The sequence below is a fragment of the Anomaloglossus baeobatrachus genome, chromosome 3 (genome assembly GCF_048569485.1).
Source record: "Anomaloglossus baeobatrachus isolate aAnoBae1 chromosome 3, aAnoBae1.hap1, whole genome shotgun sequence".
NCBI classification, from domain to species: domain Eukaryota; kingdom Metazoa; phylum Chordata; class Amphibia; order Anura; family Aromobatidae; genus Anomaloglossus; species Anomaloglossus baeobatrachus.
Window position 1 is genome coordinate 382,566,824 of NC_134355.1, and position 14,912 is coordinate 382,581,735.

At 44.7% G+C, this 14,912-nt stretch overlaps 1 protein-coding gene across 1 annotated transcript in view; it reads left to right on the forward strand.

The window, feature by feature from the left end:
* IMPG1 (interphotoreceptor matrix proteoglycan 1) overlaps positions 1-14,912 on the forward strand; it is a 601,870-nt gene that overhangs the window by 113,579 nt on the left and 473,379 nt on the right. Inside the window, exon 6 of the mRNA XM_075341503.1 lies at positions 3,853-3,923. Within this exon, the coding sequence (XP_075197618.1) occupies positions 3,853-3,923 (71 nt within the window). The remainder of the gene's footprint in view (positions 1-3,852; positions 3,924-14,912) is intronic.

Consider the following 14,912-nt stretch of genomic DNA (forward strand, 5'->3'; position numbering starts at 1 on the left):
AAACCATGATGTTCAGGCCTGCTGCGGGTCTCCACTATGACTTAATAGATATACAAGAACACCTCCCAAGATCAGGCCATTTTCACATATCTAATATTCTCGGTCTGAGTATAAACCATGATGATCAGGCCTGCTTCGGGTCTCCACTATGACTTAATAGATATACAAGAACACCTCCCAAGATCAGGCCATTTTTACATGTCTAATATTCATGGTCTGAGTATAAACCATAATGTCAAGGCCGCCTGCGGGTCTCCACTATGACTTAATAGATATACAAGAACACCTCCCAAAATCAGGCCATTTTCATATGTCTAATATTCATGATCTGAGTATAAACCATAGTGTCCAGGCCGTCTGCGGGTCTCCACTATGACTTAATAGATATACAAGAACACCTCCCAAGATGAGGCCATTTTCGCATGTCTGATATTCACGGTCTGAGTATAAACCATGATGTCCAGACCTGCTTCGGGTCTCCCCTATGACTTAATAGATATACAAAATCACCTCCCAAGATCAGGCCATTTTCATATGTCTAATATTCATGGTCTGAGTATAAACCATGATGTCCAGGCCACCTGCGGGTCTCCACTATGACTTAATAGATATACAAGAACACCTTCCAAGGTCAGGCCATTTTTATTGAATGATATTCACGGTCTGAATATAAACGATGATGTCCAGGCCGCCCGCGGGTCTCCTAAATTGAGCTCAACAGTCTCAGAGTCTTATATGCTATTGAGTTTGGCTCAGGAAACCTATGGCTGGTATGGACATTTTGGTCACACTTGGACCATGAATATTGACCATGTAACACTGATTTAGGTGAAACTCCATATTTAAAGAATTTCTTTGGCAAATATCAATTCCTATTAAATCCCTGCAGATAGGTAATAGACTACTAGTTACTGACATAGATTCCAGCATGCAGTTTAGTTTACAACTCTTGACTAGTTGTCACGGAAACTTCACATGGAATTTACACAATGAAGCCAGCCGAGTGATAAGCTTTTCTTCGCAGGTCCAGTTATGCGAATGCTATGGTCAGCTGTGATCTCCTATTAAAGATGTGGGTGGTCATGCAGTTAATTTGCAATGGCCTTTGCCGGTGAAATTAAGCATTAAGACCCCCATACATATTGAATGAATGTCAGCTGATATCAATAGGTGCCGACAGTCTAAAGGTCCAGTCACACTAAGCAACTTACCAGCGATCCCAACAATGATAGGGATCGCTGGTAAGTTGCTAGGAGGTTGCTGGTGAGATGTCACACTGCGACGCTCCAGCGATCCCACCAGCAACCTGACCTGGCAGGGATCGCTGGAGCGTCGCTACACAAGTTGCTGGTGAGCTCACCAGCAACCAGTGACAAGCCCCCAGCGCCGCGTGGAAGATGCTGCGCTTGGTAACTAAGGTAAATATCGGGTAACCAACCCGATATTTACCTTGGTTACCACCGCACGAAGCTACACGTGCAGAGAGCAGGGAGCAGCGCACACTGAGCGCTGGCTCCTTGCTCTCCTAGTTACAGCACACATCGGGTTAATTACCCGATGTGTGCTGCAGCTAAATGTGCACAGAGCAGGGAGCAGCGCACAATGCTTAGCGCTGGCTCCTTGCTCTCCTAGTTACAGCACACATCGGGTTAATTAACCCGATGTGTGCTGCAGCTAAATGTGCGCAGAGCAGGGAGCAGCGCACAATGCTTAGCGCTGGCTCCTTGCTCTCCTAGTTACAGCACACATCGGGTTAATTAACCCGATGTGTGCTGCAGCTAAATGTGCGCAGAGCAGGGAGCAGCGCACAATGCTTAGCACTGGCTCCTTGCTCTCCTAGTTACAGCACACATCGGGTTAATTAACCCGATGTGTGCTGCAGCTAAATGTGCACAGAGCAGGGAGCAGCGCACAATGCTTAGCGCTGGCTCCTTGCTCTCCTAGTTACAGCACACATCGGGTTAATAAACCCGATGTGTGCTGCAGCTACATGTGCACAGAGCAGGAGCCGGCACTGACAGTGAGAGCGGAGGAGGCTGGTAACAAAGGTAAATATCGGGTAACCAAGGACAGGGCTTCTTGGTTACCCGATGTTTACATTGGTTACCAGCCTCCGCAGAAGCCGGCTCCTGCTGCCTGCACATTTAGTTGTTGCTCTGTCGCTGTCACACACAGCGATCTGTGCTGCACAGCGGGACAGCAACAACTAAAAAATGGCCCAGGACATTCAGCAACAACCAACGACCTCACAGCAGGGGCCAGGTTGTTGCTGGATGTCACACACAGCAACATCGCTAGCAACGTCACAAAAGTTGTTCGTTAGCAGCGATGTTGCTAGCGATGTTGCTTAGTGTGACGGGGCCTTAATGTGTCTGGAGGCTCTCCACAGACAGAAGACAGGATATAAGGATCCATCATGTCTGATTTCAGACTGCCAATCCTTTTGTTCTGTAATAGATAAGATGCTATAAGAAATGTCTGGTTGTAGCTCTCTCTTGCAATATATTTGACAGTTGAAATATCAGCAAAACCATTATTTGGCTGACAGCTATCTAAAATTTATGGGGGGGGAATTGCATTAATGGGGTATTCCCATCTCCAAGAACCTATCTTATTATCTAGTAGGTGTAATAATAAGAATATTAGCAAATACCTCCAATTAGAAATGTAGTCTAGTTATCCCGATTAACTATGTCTCTTACCTCATGTACAGGCATGGCAGTAGCTTAGGTATCTATGGTTACGACCACTATCAACTAGCTATCCCTATATGCGTAGCCGTAATCTTGGATACTTCAGCTACTGTAATGCCCTGCACATAAGGTAAGTGATGTAGTGAATCAGGAGAACTTTACTACATTTCTAATTGGAGGTATTTACTAATATTCTTATTATTTCACCTAACACATATTGGGATAGGATCTTTGAAATGGGAATACCCCTTTAAACATTTGCACATGAACAGACTGCTAAATAAAAGGGACCAGTCCATCAGAGGTTAAGTGTTGGTTGTTTATGTACCTAGAGCTAGATTTACACATTTGTGTTTTATGGTCCATATACACACTAAAATGCATGAACCAGTCTATCTGAAAAGGTTATCCACTTAAGGATGCGTTCAGACATCTGAATTAATTGGTCCGTGATCTATCCGGCCACAGGTCTCGCAACCTGAACATAGCAGCTTCATCTATTTCTATGAAGCTGTCACGCTTGGGTAGGGAGACCAAGGGCCAATCCAAGCATTGCGGACCAGTTTATACGTATGTCTGAAGATATCCTAATGCAATCCCTGAAATAGAATATTTCTACAACCAAGAAAGTCATTAACTAATAATACTAATGCTTTTTTGGCTCAAAGAATGATCATTAATGTGACCAAATGCTCCAAGAATATGACTAGAATGAGGCAATCTCATGTAAAACATACTAGAGAATGGAAACATTTCAGTTTTAAGTAGGCCTAAACTACTCTTTTTAGTATTCATTCTATATCTTGCTATGACACTTATTGAATATATATTTTGATCATGTGCATTAGTGGAATTAAACTGTCTGTGCTAAGGTAATGTTGCAGAAGATCCAAACTCATTACAAAGACAATTTCCTCCATTAAATATGTATTGGCATTGTTATCCTTGTGTACATACATACATCGAACACTGGTAAAATTGCAAAAGTAGGAGTAATTAATCTATTTAATGTTCACAGTAGGATAGATAAGCATCTTACACTTGAGAAAGTAGCACTTATCTTCACCAATTAAAGTTTATTACTTCCCATAGATTAGAGCCGCATGTGTGGTTCTTTTAGGTTTTCCAGAACTGATTGACATTGTACCTTATTATCTAGGAAGGATGAAATATCTACAGAAGCCACTTTCTCCCCGGTAGTAATTGAGGACCCTCCTGTGTCCACCACTGGTAAGTCTTCTTAAACGATTTACAGTACTAACGTTAATGATTAATGCTAATTACTGCTAATTACTACTTCTACCAAGATAAACTACGGAATGGCAGCTGTCAGCTACCGCTATGGAATACCTAATGACAACTATAAATATTACTGATTTTAAAAATGGTCCATTATAATAATAGGGCACTCGGGCACACTTATCAATCAAGCACATTGGCCAGATGTATAAAATGCACACGTTACCACTCTGGATAGCTTTTTTTAGAGTTCAGGCCAAGCTGCAAATTCAAAAAACTTTTTAGAACTTGGGCATCAATTTTTAGTGAAAACCTCAAGCTAGTAAAAAAGATAATATTCGGGTGTTTCCACTTATGCTGACTTTACACGTTACGATCTATCGTGCGATTGCACAAGCAATCGTAACCGCCCACGTCGTTTGTGCGTCACGGGCAATTGATTGCCTGTGGTGCACAAAGTCATAAACCCCCCCGTCACACGTACTTACCTCCCGTGCGACGTCGCTGAGGGCGGCGAACATCCACTTCCTGAAGTGGGAGGGATGTTTGGCGTCACAGCGACGTCACACGGCGGCCGCCCAATAGAAGCGGAGGGGCGGAGATGAGCGGAATGTAAACATCCCGCCCACCTCCTTCCTTCCACATAGCCGGCGGCAGCTGCGGGACGCAGGTAAGCAATGTTCATTGTTCCCGTGGTGTCACACGGAACGACGTGTGCTGCCACGGGAACGATGAACAACCGGCGCCATGTTTCATAAACAATTTTATGAAACCTAGCGACGAGTACATGACTCACGATTTGTGAGCAATACTGCGTCGCTAGGAGGTGTCACACAGGCCGACGTCGCAAGCGATGCCGGATGTGCGTCACAAAAACCGTGACCTTGACGATCTATCGCATGATAGATTGTCTCGTGTAAAGCAGGCATTACACTTAGGGGCCAAAACATCAAAGTGTATATGCCAGGATCACTAAAGTTTGCGATTTGTGCTGTTTCATGCCAATTTCAAGATGGCCAGAGCTCATAAGGCGTCATAGTGGGATGTTGTGTGGCGTCGCCTACTCGTCGAATTCATGGAAAGTGGCATTGTTTTTTAGGGTAGAAATTTCATTCGAATTCCTGACTGGAATAACATTTATGGGGAAGCGCGTGCTACTAATAAGATGCAACAAAAATATTAAGTGGTGTATCTTATTCCTGTACATCTTATTTCTGCATGCCCCTTAGTAAGACTGGTCTAGGAAACACCAATTTTATAATTTTTAAGTTTTTTGAACTTGCAACTTGTCCTGACCTCTAAACAAAGCAATCCAGAGAGGTAAAGTCCGACGTAGGCATTTTGCACTTAACAATTCAGGGTCGAAATTTTTTAAAATATGCCACTGCAGTTTTAATGCAATTTTTCTAACCCAAAGCTAAAAGTGAAGGACAAGTATAAAAGCGACCTTACAACTTTCATAAAAGCAGGTTAGTAATCTAACAACTTTTGACCAGAGATGAGCGGACCTGTGGACGTTTGGGTTTGTCGGGTTGGTCCGGACTTTAGTTAAAAGTTAGTTTTAGGATCCAGACTTGACCTGAATATATAATCAGACCCTGAACCCCATATAAGTCAATGAGGATCTGAACTTACGGACTTGACTCAACTAACGAGTATAATGGAAGTCAATGATTGGAGAGTTCGGCTTTCACCCACATACAGCCAGCCATAAATAGCATTTCCGGTTGAGATAGGGCGGGGGTTTTCTTTTTTTTTCGGACACGCAGCATCTGAAAACTTTGCTTTTACCCCCAGTGACAGCTATTCATAGACTGAGCCTAGTACCTAGCGTACTTAAGCATCCTAATGCTCGATCAAGTGGTTGGCATATGATCAGCATCTGAATGCCAGCTCAGACTTTGTTTAAAAGACCGTGTTTGGGTTGAAGCCCCAGACACTCAGTAATTGGTACGGACCATGACCTTTACAGCTTGGGTTCGCTCATCTCTAATGTTATTCACGTATTCTAGTGACTGATCATTTTGCACAGATTTTAGTGTGTATTGACCATTACAATCATTCTATCAACCAGGAACCTTCTTTACAAAGAAATTTCATTTCTAGAAGATATGATCTAGAGTAAAAATAGAAAGGTGATAAAAACTGGAAAAAAAATTTGAACATGGCCAAACAGTGACGTTCTTTTATAATATGCCTAAAATGATTATTTGCTGTAAACTTTAACCCTACAAATGTTTGTTATGGTTGAAATTTTCCTTTTTCACCAACTTTAGTCTAAATATGTACAGCCAGCTCATGCCCTTCTTATACAGTTCCCAATGCTTTTTTATCAACTTCTACCTGCGGTTCAAACCTGCATTAAAAACTGTCCTACACTATGTTAACATTTTACATTCACATTCTGTCAACCATACCACACTTCTCTTTTTGTATACAGTTGAAACCAGAAGTTTACATACACTTTCTAAAAGACATATGTTTTCCTCATTATCTGGCATGAAATCAGAATAAACCTTTCCTGTTTTAGGTCAATTAGGAACCAAAATTAGTAAAATTTGACAAATGCCAGAATAATTAAAGAAAGAAAATGGTTAAGGCCCTGTGCGCACTGGAAAACGGAATTTTCCTAAGAAAATTCCGCAGGGTCTGAAAAATTACCGTACCCGCGGTAAAAAACCTCGGCAAACCGCACCCGAAAACCGCATGCGGTTTGCTGCGGTTTTACCGCGGTATTGTTCACGGTGTTGCCGCGGTTTTGCCACGTGCGGGTTGGTACATGTGTTTTATTGCATTCAATGCAATAAAGCACATTGAAAAAAAAAATCATTTCCTTCTGAGATAGATAGTAGATAGATAGATAAATAGACAAATAGAAGAATAGATAGAGGGATAGACAGAGGGATAGATAGATAGGGGACAGATCGCTGCATTTCTCCCGAGCGGTAGGGATTTCACATTACCGGCCGTGGGAAATGCCCTGTAGTTACCTCTGCTGTCTCGCTGCAAGGCTGCATTCAGCGCTGTGTCAGTGTCAGTCACGGCTGGATGCAAGCATCGCAGGACGTGGATTACGCCGGAGCTGTGTGTTTGGGAGGGGTTAATAAAAGGGTGAACGAGGTGGCTTATTTGTGTTTTATTTAAAATAAAGGATTTTTCGGTGTTTTATTTAAAATAAAGGATTTTTCGGTGTATGTGTTTTTTCCCTTTACTTACGGGCTGATCATGTCAGCTGTCACATAGACACTGCCATGATCAAGCCTGGACTTAGTGGCGGTGATCCGCCGCCATTAACTCCTTATTACCCTGTCTGCCACTGCATCACGGCAACAGGAAGAGCTGGGGACACTCCGGTACTGCCGCATAATGGATGCAACAGTCCCGGGGCAGCTGTGGGCTGATATTCTGGGCTGCAGGAGGGGAGGGCATTAACCCTGCCATCGCCCTCCCCAGCCTGAGAATACCGGGCCGCCGTTGTGTGCTTACCTCGGCTGGAAGGTAAAAATACTGCGGAGCCCACGTGTTTTTATTTCTATATTTCCGTTTGATTTCTATGTGTATTCTATATGTCTGTGTCTGTGTGTGAGTGTGATGTGTATGTATTCTATATGTCTGTGTCTGTGTGTGTTCTATGTCTGTGTGTGAGTGCGATATGTGTGTGTTCTATGTCTGTGTCTGTGATGTGTGTGTTTACTCTCTGCTCCGCTTCCTCTTCCTGTCATAATAACATCACTTCCCTGCAAACCGCAGGCAGTGCTGAACATTACCGCAGGTAAACCACGAAATACCAGAGGGAATAACGCAGGAAAACGCAATGAACCGCACAGAATTTGCTGCCTGCGTTATTCCCTGCGAGATTTCACGATTACATTGCAGTCAATGGAGTAAAATGCCGCAGCGACCTGTGGAAATGAAGTGACATGCAATTGTTTTTGCTGCGGGAATCCCGCAGCAAAACATGCAGCTGTCAAAATCCGCATAGTGCGCACAGCATTTTTTTTTCCCATAAGTTTTCCTGGTGATTCACTGCAGAGATGTTATGAACATTTTCTGCAGCGAAATATGCAGCAAAACCTCAGGAAATCCGCGGCAAAAACCGGCAAGTGCGCACAGGGCCTAAGGCATTTTTATTATTTTCTGCAAAGTCAAAAGTTAATGTACACTAAAGGCCGCTTTACACTCTGCGACATCGCTCAAGCGATCTCGTTAGGGTCACGGAATTTTCGACGCACATCCGGTCGCTTTAGCGATGCCGTTGCGTGTGACACCTATGAGCGATTTTGCATCATTGCAAAAACGTGCAAAATCGCTCATCGGTGGCCATAGCTCCTGGGGACAGACTGCAATTCAGCTTAACGTGTACACAAAAGGCAAATACAGCATTAACCCCGGAGGGTCTAGAGCACATATTCATTTTTTATGAGCCCACTCATAAGACATATGCATTAATTGCTTCAAGGATCTTCCTGCATTTCTATACAGGCGATTAATTTTCCCTAACTGCCCAGGAAGGACAGGATATTCCTACCCTGAACTCCACTGTGGAGGGAACAGGAAAAACCTTACCATATTGCCATTTTTTTGGATGTCTGCGATTAATGTGATCAAGGTCCTGGAGGACCGAAACATTAATTGTCGCAAGTGTTACATGTCTTTCAATTGTTGCTATCTTGCCTTCTGTATTAAAAATCTATTAGCATTGAGAAAAAGAGTTATATCTTTATTCATTCTTGCCCATTGAGAGGGCAGTGTTATATTTATAAATGGTTTAAACAATATGGAACAGCCCATATGATTATGTCATGTCTTTGAAAGCTTCTGATAGGTTTATTGGCAACATCTGAGTTAGAAACACACCTGTGGATGTATGTTAGATTATAATGAGTATTGTATCCAGGGAAAAAACGGATATATGTCACTCAGACGTCTGAATGAGGTATAAGTCATAGTGTTAATCTAATTTAACCCTTAGCTGCAGTAGATTTGCAATTCTGGTGCGAAGGTTAGGTAAAGATGCCACAATTATTATTTACTAGAAGGTGGCCCATTTCTAACGCATCGGGTAGTCTGGAATTTATTGTGTAGTTAATGTATGATTTTTGTTATATATATAGAGAGGTTGTTGTGTGTAGTTACCAAGTGTTTGTGTAGGGTGCATTAAATGTTCTGGGTGTTGTCTGTGTGTGGGGATGTGTGAGAGCGGTGTTGTTTGTGTGTTGCGTTGTGTGTGTTGCGTTGTTTGTGGAGCGCTGTGTGTCTGCAGCGTTGTGTGTGTGGAGGAGTAGTCCTGGGGAGAGAGGAGTATTATAGGAGGAGTAGTCCTGGGGAGAGAGGAGTATAATAGGAGGAGAAGTCCTGGGGGCAGAGTATAATAGGAGTAGTAGTCGTGGGGGGAGAGGAGTATAATAGGAGGAGTAGTCCTGGGGGGAGAGGAGTATAATAGGAGGAGGAGTCCTGGGGGGAGAGGAGGATAATAGGAGGAGTAGTCCTGGGGAGAGAGGAGGATAATAGGAGGAGTAGTCCTGGGGAGAGGGGAGGATATGATTTTTGTTATATATATATATATATAGATGTTGTGTGTAGTTGCCAAGTATTTGTGTAGGGCGCTGTAAATGTTCTGGGTGTTGACTGGGTGGGGAGGTGTGAGAGCGGTGTTGTTTGTGTGTTGCGTTGTTTGTAGAGCGCTGTGTGTCTGCAGCGTTGTGTGTAGAGTTGAGAGCAGTTCGTGGTTCTCCAGTTCACGGTTCGAGTGATTTTGGGGGCTGTTCTAGATCGAACTAGAACTCGAGCTTTTTGCTAAACGCTCGATAGTTCTAGTTACATTCGAGAATGGTTCTAGCAGCAAAAAAACCAGCTAATTCCTAGCTGGCTTTCCGCTGTAATAGTGTAAGTCACTCTGTGACTCACACTATTATGACATTTCAGTGTATAGTGTGCGGGAACAGCGCATTCAGATCACTGCTGTATGTATAATAGCGATCGACATTTTTTTTTTTTTTTCCTTGTCTTCCTTCCCTAAGCGCGCGCGTGTAGTGGGGCGGGCCAGCATGTCAGCCAATCCCAGACACACACACAGCTAAGTGGACTTTTAGCCAGAGAAGCAACGGCATGTGTGATAGGATCTGCATGTCACATGTCCCTGCATTATAAAACCGGACATTTTCCTCCAGCACGCCATTATCTGCCTTCTGCGTCCTTGGTGTCAGACATCACTGGTGCAGCTCCTATCACCGATACTGCTGTATACGCTCCATACACAGCACTGGACAGCATAGGGATAGCACTTTCTATCAGTCCTTTTAAGGGCTCATACCGGCAGGGTCAGAGCCATAGGTGACAGGTCCTGAAAACAGAGTTTAACAGCTACACAAGATGACAGCGTCTGTGTAGCTAAGGTCAGGGATTTCCTCGCTGCATTTCCCCATTAGGAGGGATAGAAAGGCAGGCTTCCTTTCCTCTACCCAGAGACCCACAACCCTGCCACTGTACCCTCCTGCCCTTTGCACACTCCAACTCATTGTTACTAAGCCATTATACTAGCAAACACTGAGTGAACCTAGTGGCATCCTAAACGTGGCTATTGAACTTCTGTATAGTCCCACTAGGGCAAAGATATTTGCAGCACGTCTGCCTGCATTGCACACTCAAACTCATTATAACTAAGCCATTATACTAGCAAACACTCAGTGAACCTAGTGGCATCCTAAACGTGGCTGTTGGACTTCTGTATAGTCCCACTAGTGCAAAGATATTTGCAGCACGTCTGCCTGCATTGCACACTCAAACTCATTATAACTAAGCCATTATACTAGCAAACACTGAGTGAACTTAGTGGCATCCTAAATGTGGCTATTGGACTTCTGTATAGTCCCACTAGTGCAAAGATATTTGCAGCACGTCTGCCTGCATTACACACTCAAACTCATTATAACTAAGCCATTATACTAGCAAACACTGAGTGAACTTAGTGGCATCCTAAACGTGGCTATTGGACTTCTGTATAGTCCCACTAGTGCAAAGATATTTGCAGCACGTCTGCCTGCATTGCACACTCAAACTCATTGTTACTAAGCCATTATAGTAGCAAACACTGAGTGAACTTAGTGGCATCCTAAACGTGGCTGTTGGACTTTTGTATTGTCCCAGTAGTGCAAAGATATTTGCAGCACGTCTGCCTGCATTGCACACTCAAACTCATTGTTACTAAGCCATTATAGTAGCAAACACTGAGTGAACTTAGTGGCATCCTAAACGTGGCTGTTGGACTTTTGTATTGTCCCAGTAGTGCAAAGATATTTGCAGCACGTCTGCCTGCATTGCACACTCCAACTCATTGTAACTAAGCCATTATACTAGCAAACACTGAGTGAACTTAGTGGCATCCTAAACGTGGCTATTGGACTTCTGTATAGTCCCACTAGTGCAAAGATATTTGCAGCACGTCTGCCTGCATTGCACACTCAAACTCATTATAACTAAGCCATTATACTAGCAAACACTGAGTGAACTTAGTGGCATCCTAAACGTGGCTATTGGACTTCTGTATAGTCCCACTAGTGCAAAGATATTTGCAGCACGTCTGCCTGCATTGCACACTCCAACTCATTGTAACTAAGCCATTACACTAGCAAACACTGAGTGAACCTAGTGGCATCCTAAACGTGGCTATTGGACTTCTGTATAGTCCCACTAGTGCAAAGATATTTGCAGCACATCTGCCTGCATTGCACACTGAAACTCATTGTAACTAAGCCATTATACTAGCAAACACTAAGTGAACCTAGTGGCATCCTAAACGTAGCTATTGGACTTCTGTATAGTCCCACTAGTGCAAAGATATTTGCAGCACATCTGCCTGCATTGCACACTGAAACTCATTGTAACTAAGCCATTATACTAGCAAACACTGAGTGAACCTAGTGGCATCCTAAACGTGGCTATTGGACTTCTGTATAGTCCCACTAGTGCAAAGATATTTGCAGCACGTCTGCCTGCATTGCACACTCAAACTCATTGTTACTAAGCCATGATAGTAGCAAACACTGAGTGAACTTAGTGGCATCCTAAACGTGGCTGTTGGACTTTTGTATTGTCCCAGTAGTGCAAAGATATTTGCAGCACGTCTGCCTGCATTGCACACTCAAACTCATTGTTACTAAGCCATTATACTAGCAATTTATGCTGCCAGTTTAAGGGCCGTAGTTGCATTGTCAGGGATATTTATTCTTTATTATTCTGCTGTTAATAAAGCTAGACCACTGCTGCAATCTACACCACCTCTCAATTTTTACTACCACATTTTCAGTGTCGTAATCAACATGAGTGGCAAAATGACAGATGCTGGTTGATAGGGGAAGAGGCGTGGTGGAAAAGGAAAAAAAGGGTATTTTTTCGTGGGGAAGGTGGCAAAGCTCCATTAACATCTGCTGAAGATAGACCATCTACCAGAAAAAGTAAGATGTCTACTACTTACCGTGGACAATCCGATGTGCTACCTTTTTTACGGACACAAACAACAGGAACAAAGGTAGATGATGGTCAAAAAAGGAAAATGCTTGAATGGATCTCAAGTGGTCCAACAAGTGCCCTCTTAGCCACCTCAAGTACCACATCCAAAAAACACCAGTCCTCTGAGTTGTCATCCCAATCAAACTTGCTTTCTCCCAGCTCTGAAGTCTCCATCAGCCCTGCACAGTATGGTGGAACTGAGATGGCTAAGTCTGCAGAGCTGTTCAGTCACACTATAGCCTGGGAATCAGAGGTCTGCTCCCAAGCTACAGTGAGTACAGACCAGGAAATGGTCTGCAGTGATGCCCAGAACCTTTGTGACTCTGATTCAGGCCGTGAGGACCAAGTTTCTGAGCATAATGTTGACCCTTTGTCACAAACTGTAACACCTGTGGTTATAGACAATGAGGAACATACTGATGACGATGAGACGCAGATACCAGATTGGGATGACAACTTAAATATTCGGTCAGGGCAAGAAGAGGCTCGGTCTGAGGGTGAGGGGAGTGCAAACACAACAATTGATGATGAAGTTCTAGATCCCACCTACTGTCAACCCACAGTCAGGCACTCGAGGAGGTCAACAGAGGCGGTGGAGGAGGATGCAACCGACGACGAAGTTACCTTGCGCCTTCCTGGACAGAGTCGGAGCACTGGCAGCACGTCTACAACTGCATCATCAGCCACCACTCTGCCTCTGAGCACTAGTCGGGGGGGCTCAGCAGGTCGCATGCCCTCTAAGCCTTGCCTAGCCTGGTCCTTTTTTGACATAGAAAAAGATCGCCCAAATTATGTGATGTGTAAAATTTGTCGTGATTCTGTTAGTAGAGGTCAAAACCTCAGCAGTTTGACAACTTCTTCCATGAATCGTCACATGAATAAATATCATAGGTCCCAGTGGGAAGCTCACCGTGCTGCAATGCGGCCTAGCGGAGCGAACCATCCACGGCCTGCCCCTTCCAGTGCATCCGCGCGCTCTTCATCTTCTAGGACTGTGGGGACAGCTGTCACACCTGGTTTTCCACGCACAACTTCCACCACTGTAACCGCAACAGGCAGTTTGCTTGGTAGGTCGTCAGTTGGTTTGGAAGGGGAAACAAGTGCGTGTGTACAGCTCTCTCAGACATCAATAGCACCAACGTTGGATGAAGGCAACATCATGTCTACGCCTACACTTTCCTCACAAACCTGCATTTTTCCAGGGACACCCTACTCAACACTGTCTACACACAGCAGCCAGATCTCTGTCCCTCAGATGTGGACAAATAAAAGGCCATTTCCTGCGACCCATGACAAAGCTAAGAGGTTGACTTTATCCCTCTGTAAGCTCTTGGCTACCGAAATGCTGCCTTTCCGCCTGGTGGACACACAGGATTTTAGAGACCTTATGTCTGTCGCTGTGCCCCAGTACCAGATGCCCAGTTGCCACTACTTCACTAAGAAAGGTGTGCCCGCGCTACACCAGCATGTCGCACACAACATCACCGCTTCCTTGAGAAACTCTGTGTGTGAACGGGTGCATTTCACCATCAATACTTGGACCAGTAAGCATGGACAGGGACGTTACATGTCGCTGACTGGGCACTGGGTAACTATGGTGATAGATGGTGAAGGGTCTGCTACACAAGTCTTGCCGTCCCCACGACTTGTGTGTCAATCCTCTGTCTGTCCAAGTTCCGCCACTGCTTCTGCCTCCTCCACCTCATCTGTGTCCTCCACCGCTGCCCCAAGCCTGCCTGGTCAGGCCACCAGCGTTCTCACTGCGCAGAAGGAATCACGCACCCCTCATTACTATGCTGGCAGCAGAGCGCAAAGGCATCAGGCGGTCTTTAGCTTGACATGTCTTGGGAATAAGAGTCACACAGCTGAGGAGTTGTGGTCAGCTCTGCGGTCCGAGTTTAATAAATGGTTGTCTCCACTCAACCTGCAGCCTGGTAAGGCCGTGTGCGACAATGCTGCAAACCTGGGTGCGGCCCTTCGCCTGGGCAAGGTGACACACGTGCCTTGTATGGCTCACGTGTTGAACCTTGTTGTCCAGCAATTTTTAACACACTATCCCGGCCTAGATGGCCTTCTGACCAGGGCACGAAAACTGTCTGCTCACTTCCGCCGTTCAACCGCCGCAGCTGAGCGACTTGCATCGCTCCAGAAGTCTTTCGGCCTGCCGGTTCATCGCCTGAAATGCGATGTGGTGACATGCTGGAATTCGATTCTCCACATGTTACAGCGACTATGGCAACACCGCCGAGCCCTGGTGCAATACGTCATGACGTATAGCCTGGGCCAACGAGATGTAGAGGTGGGGCAGATCACCCTGATGGAGTGGTCTCAGATCAAGGACCTATGCACCCTTCTGCATAGTTTCGACATGGCGACGAATATGTTTAGCGCTGACAATGCCATTATAAGCATGACAATTCCAGTCATTTACATGCTGGAGCACACGCTAAACACTATTCGGAATCAGGGTGT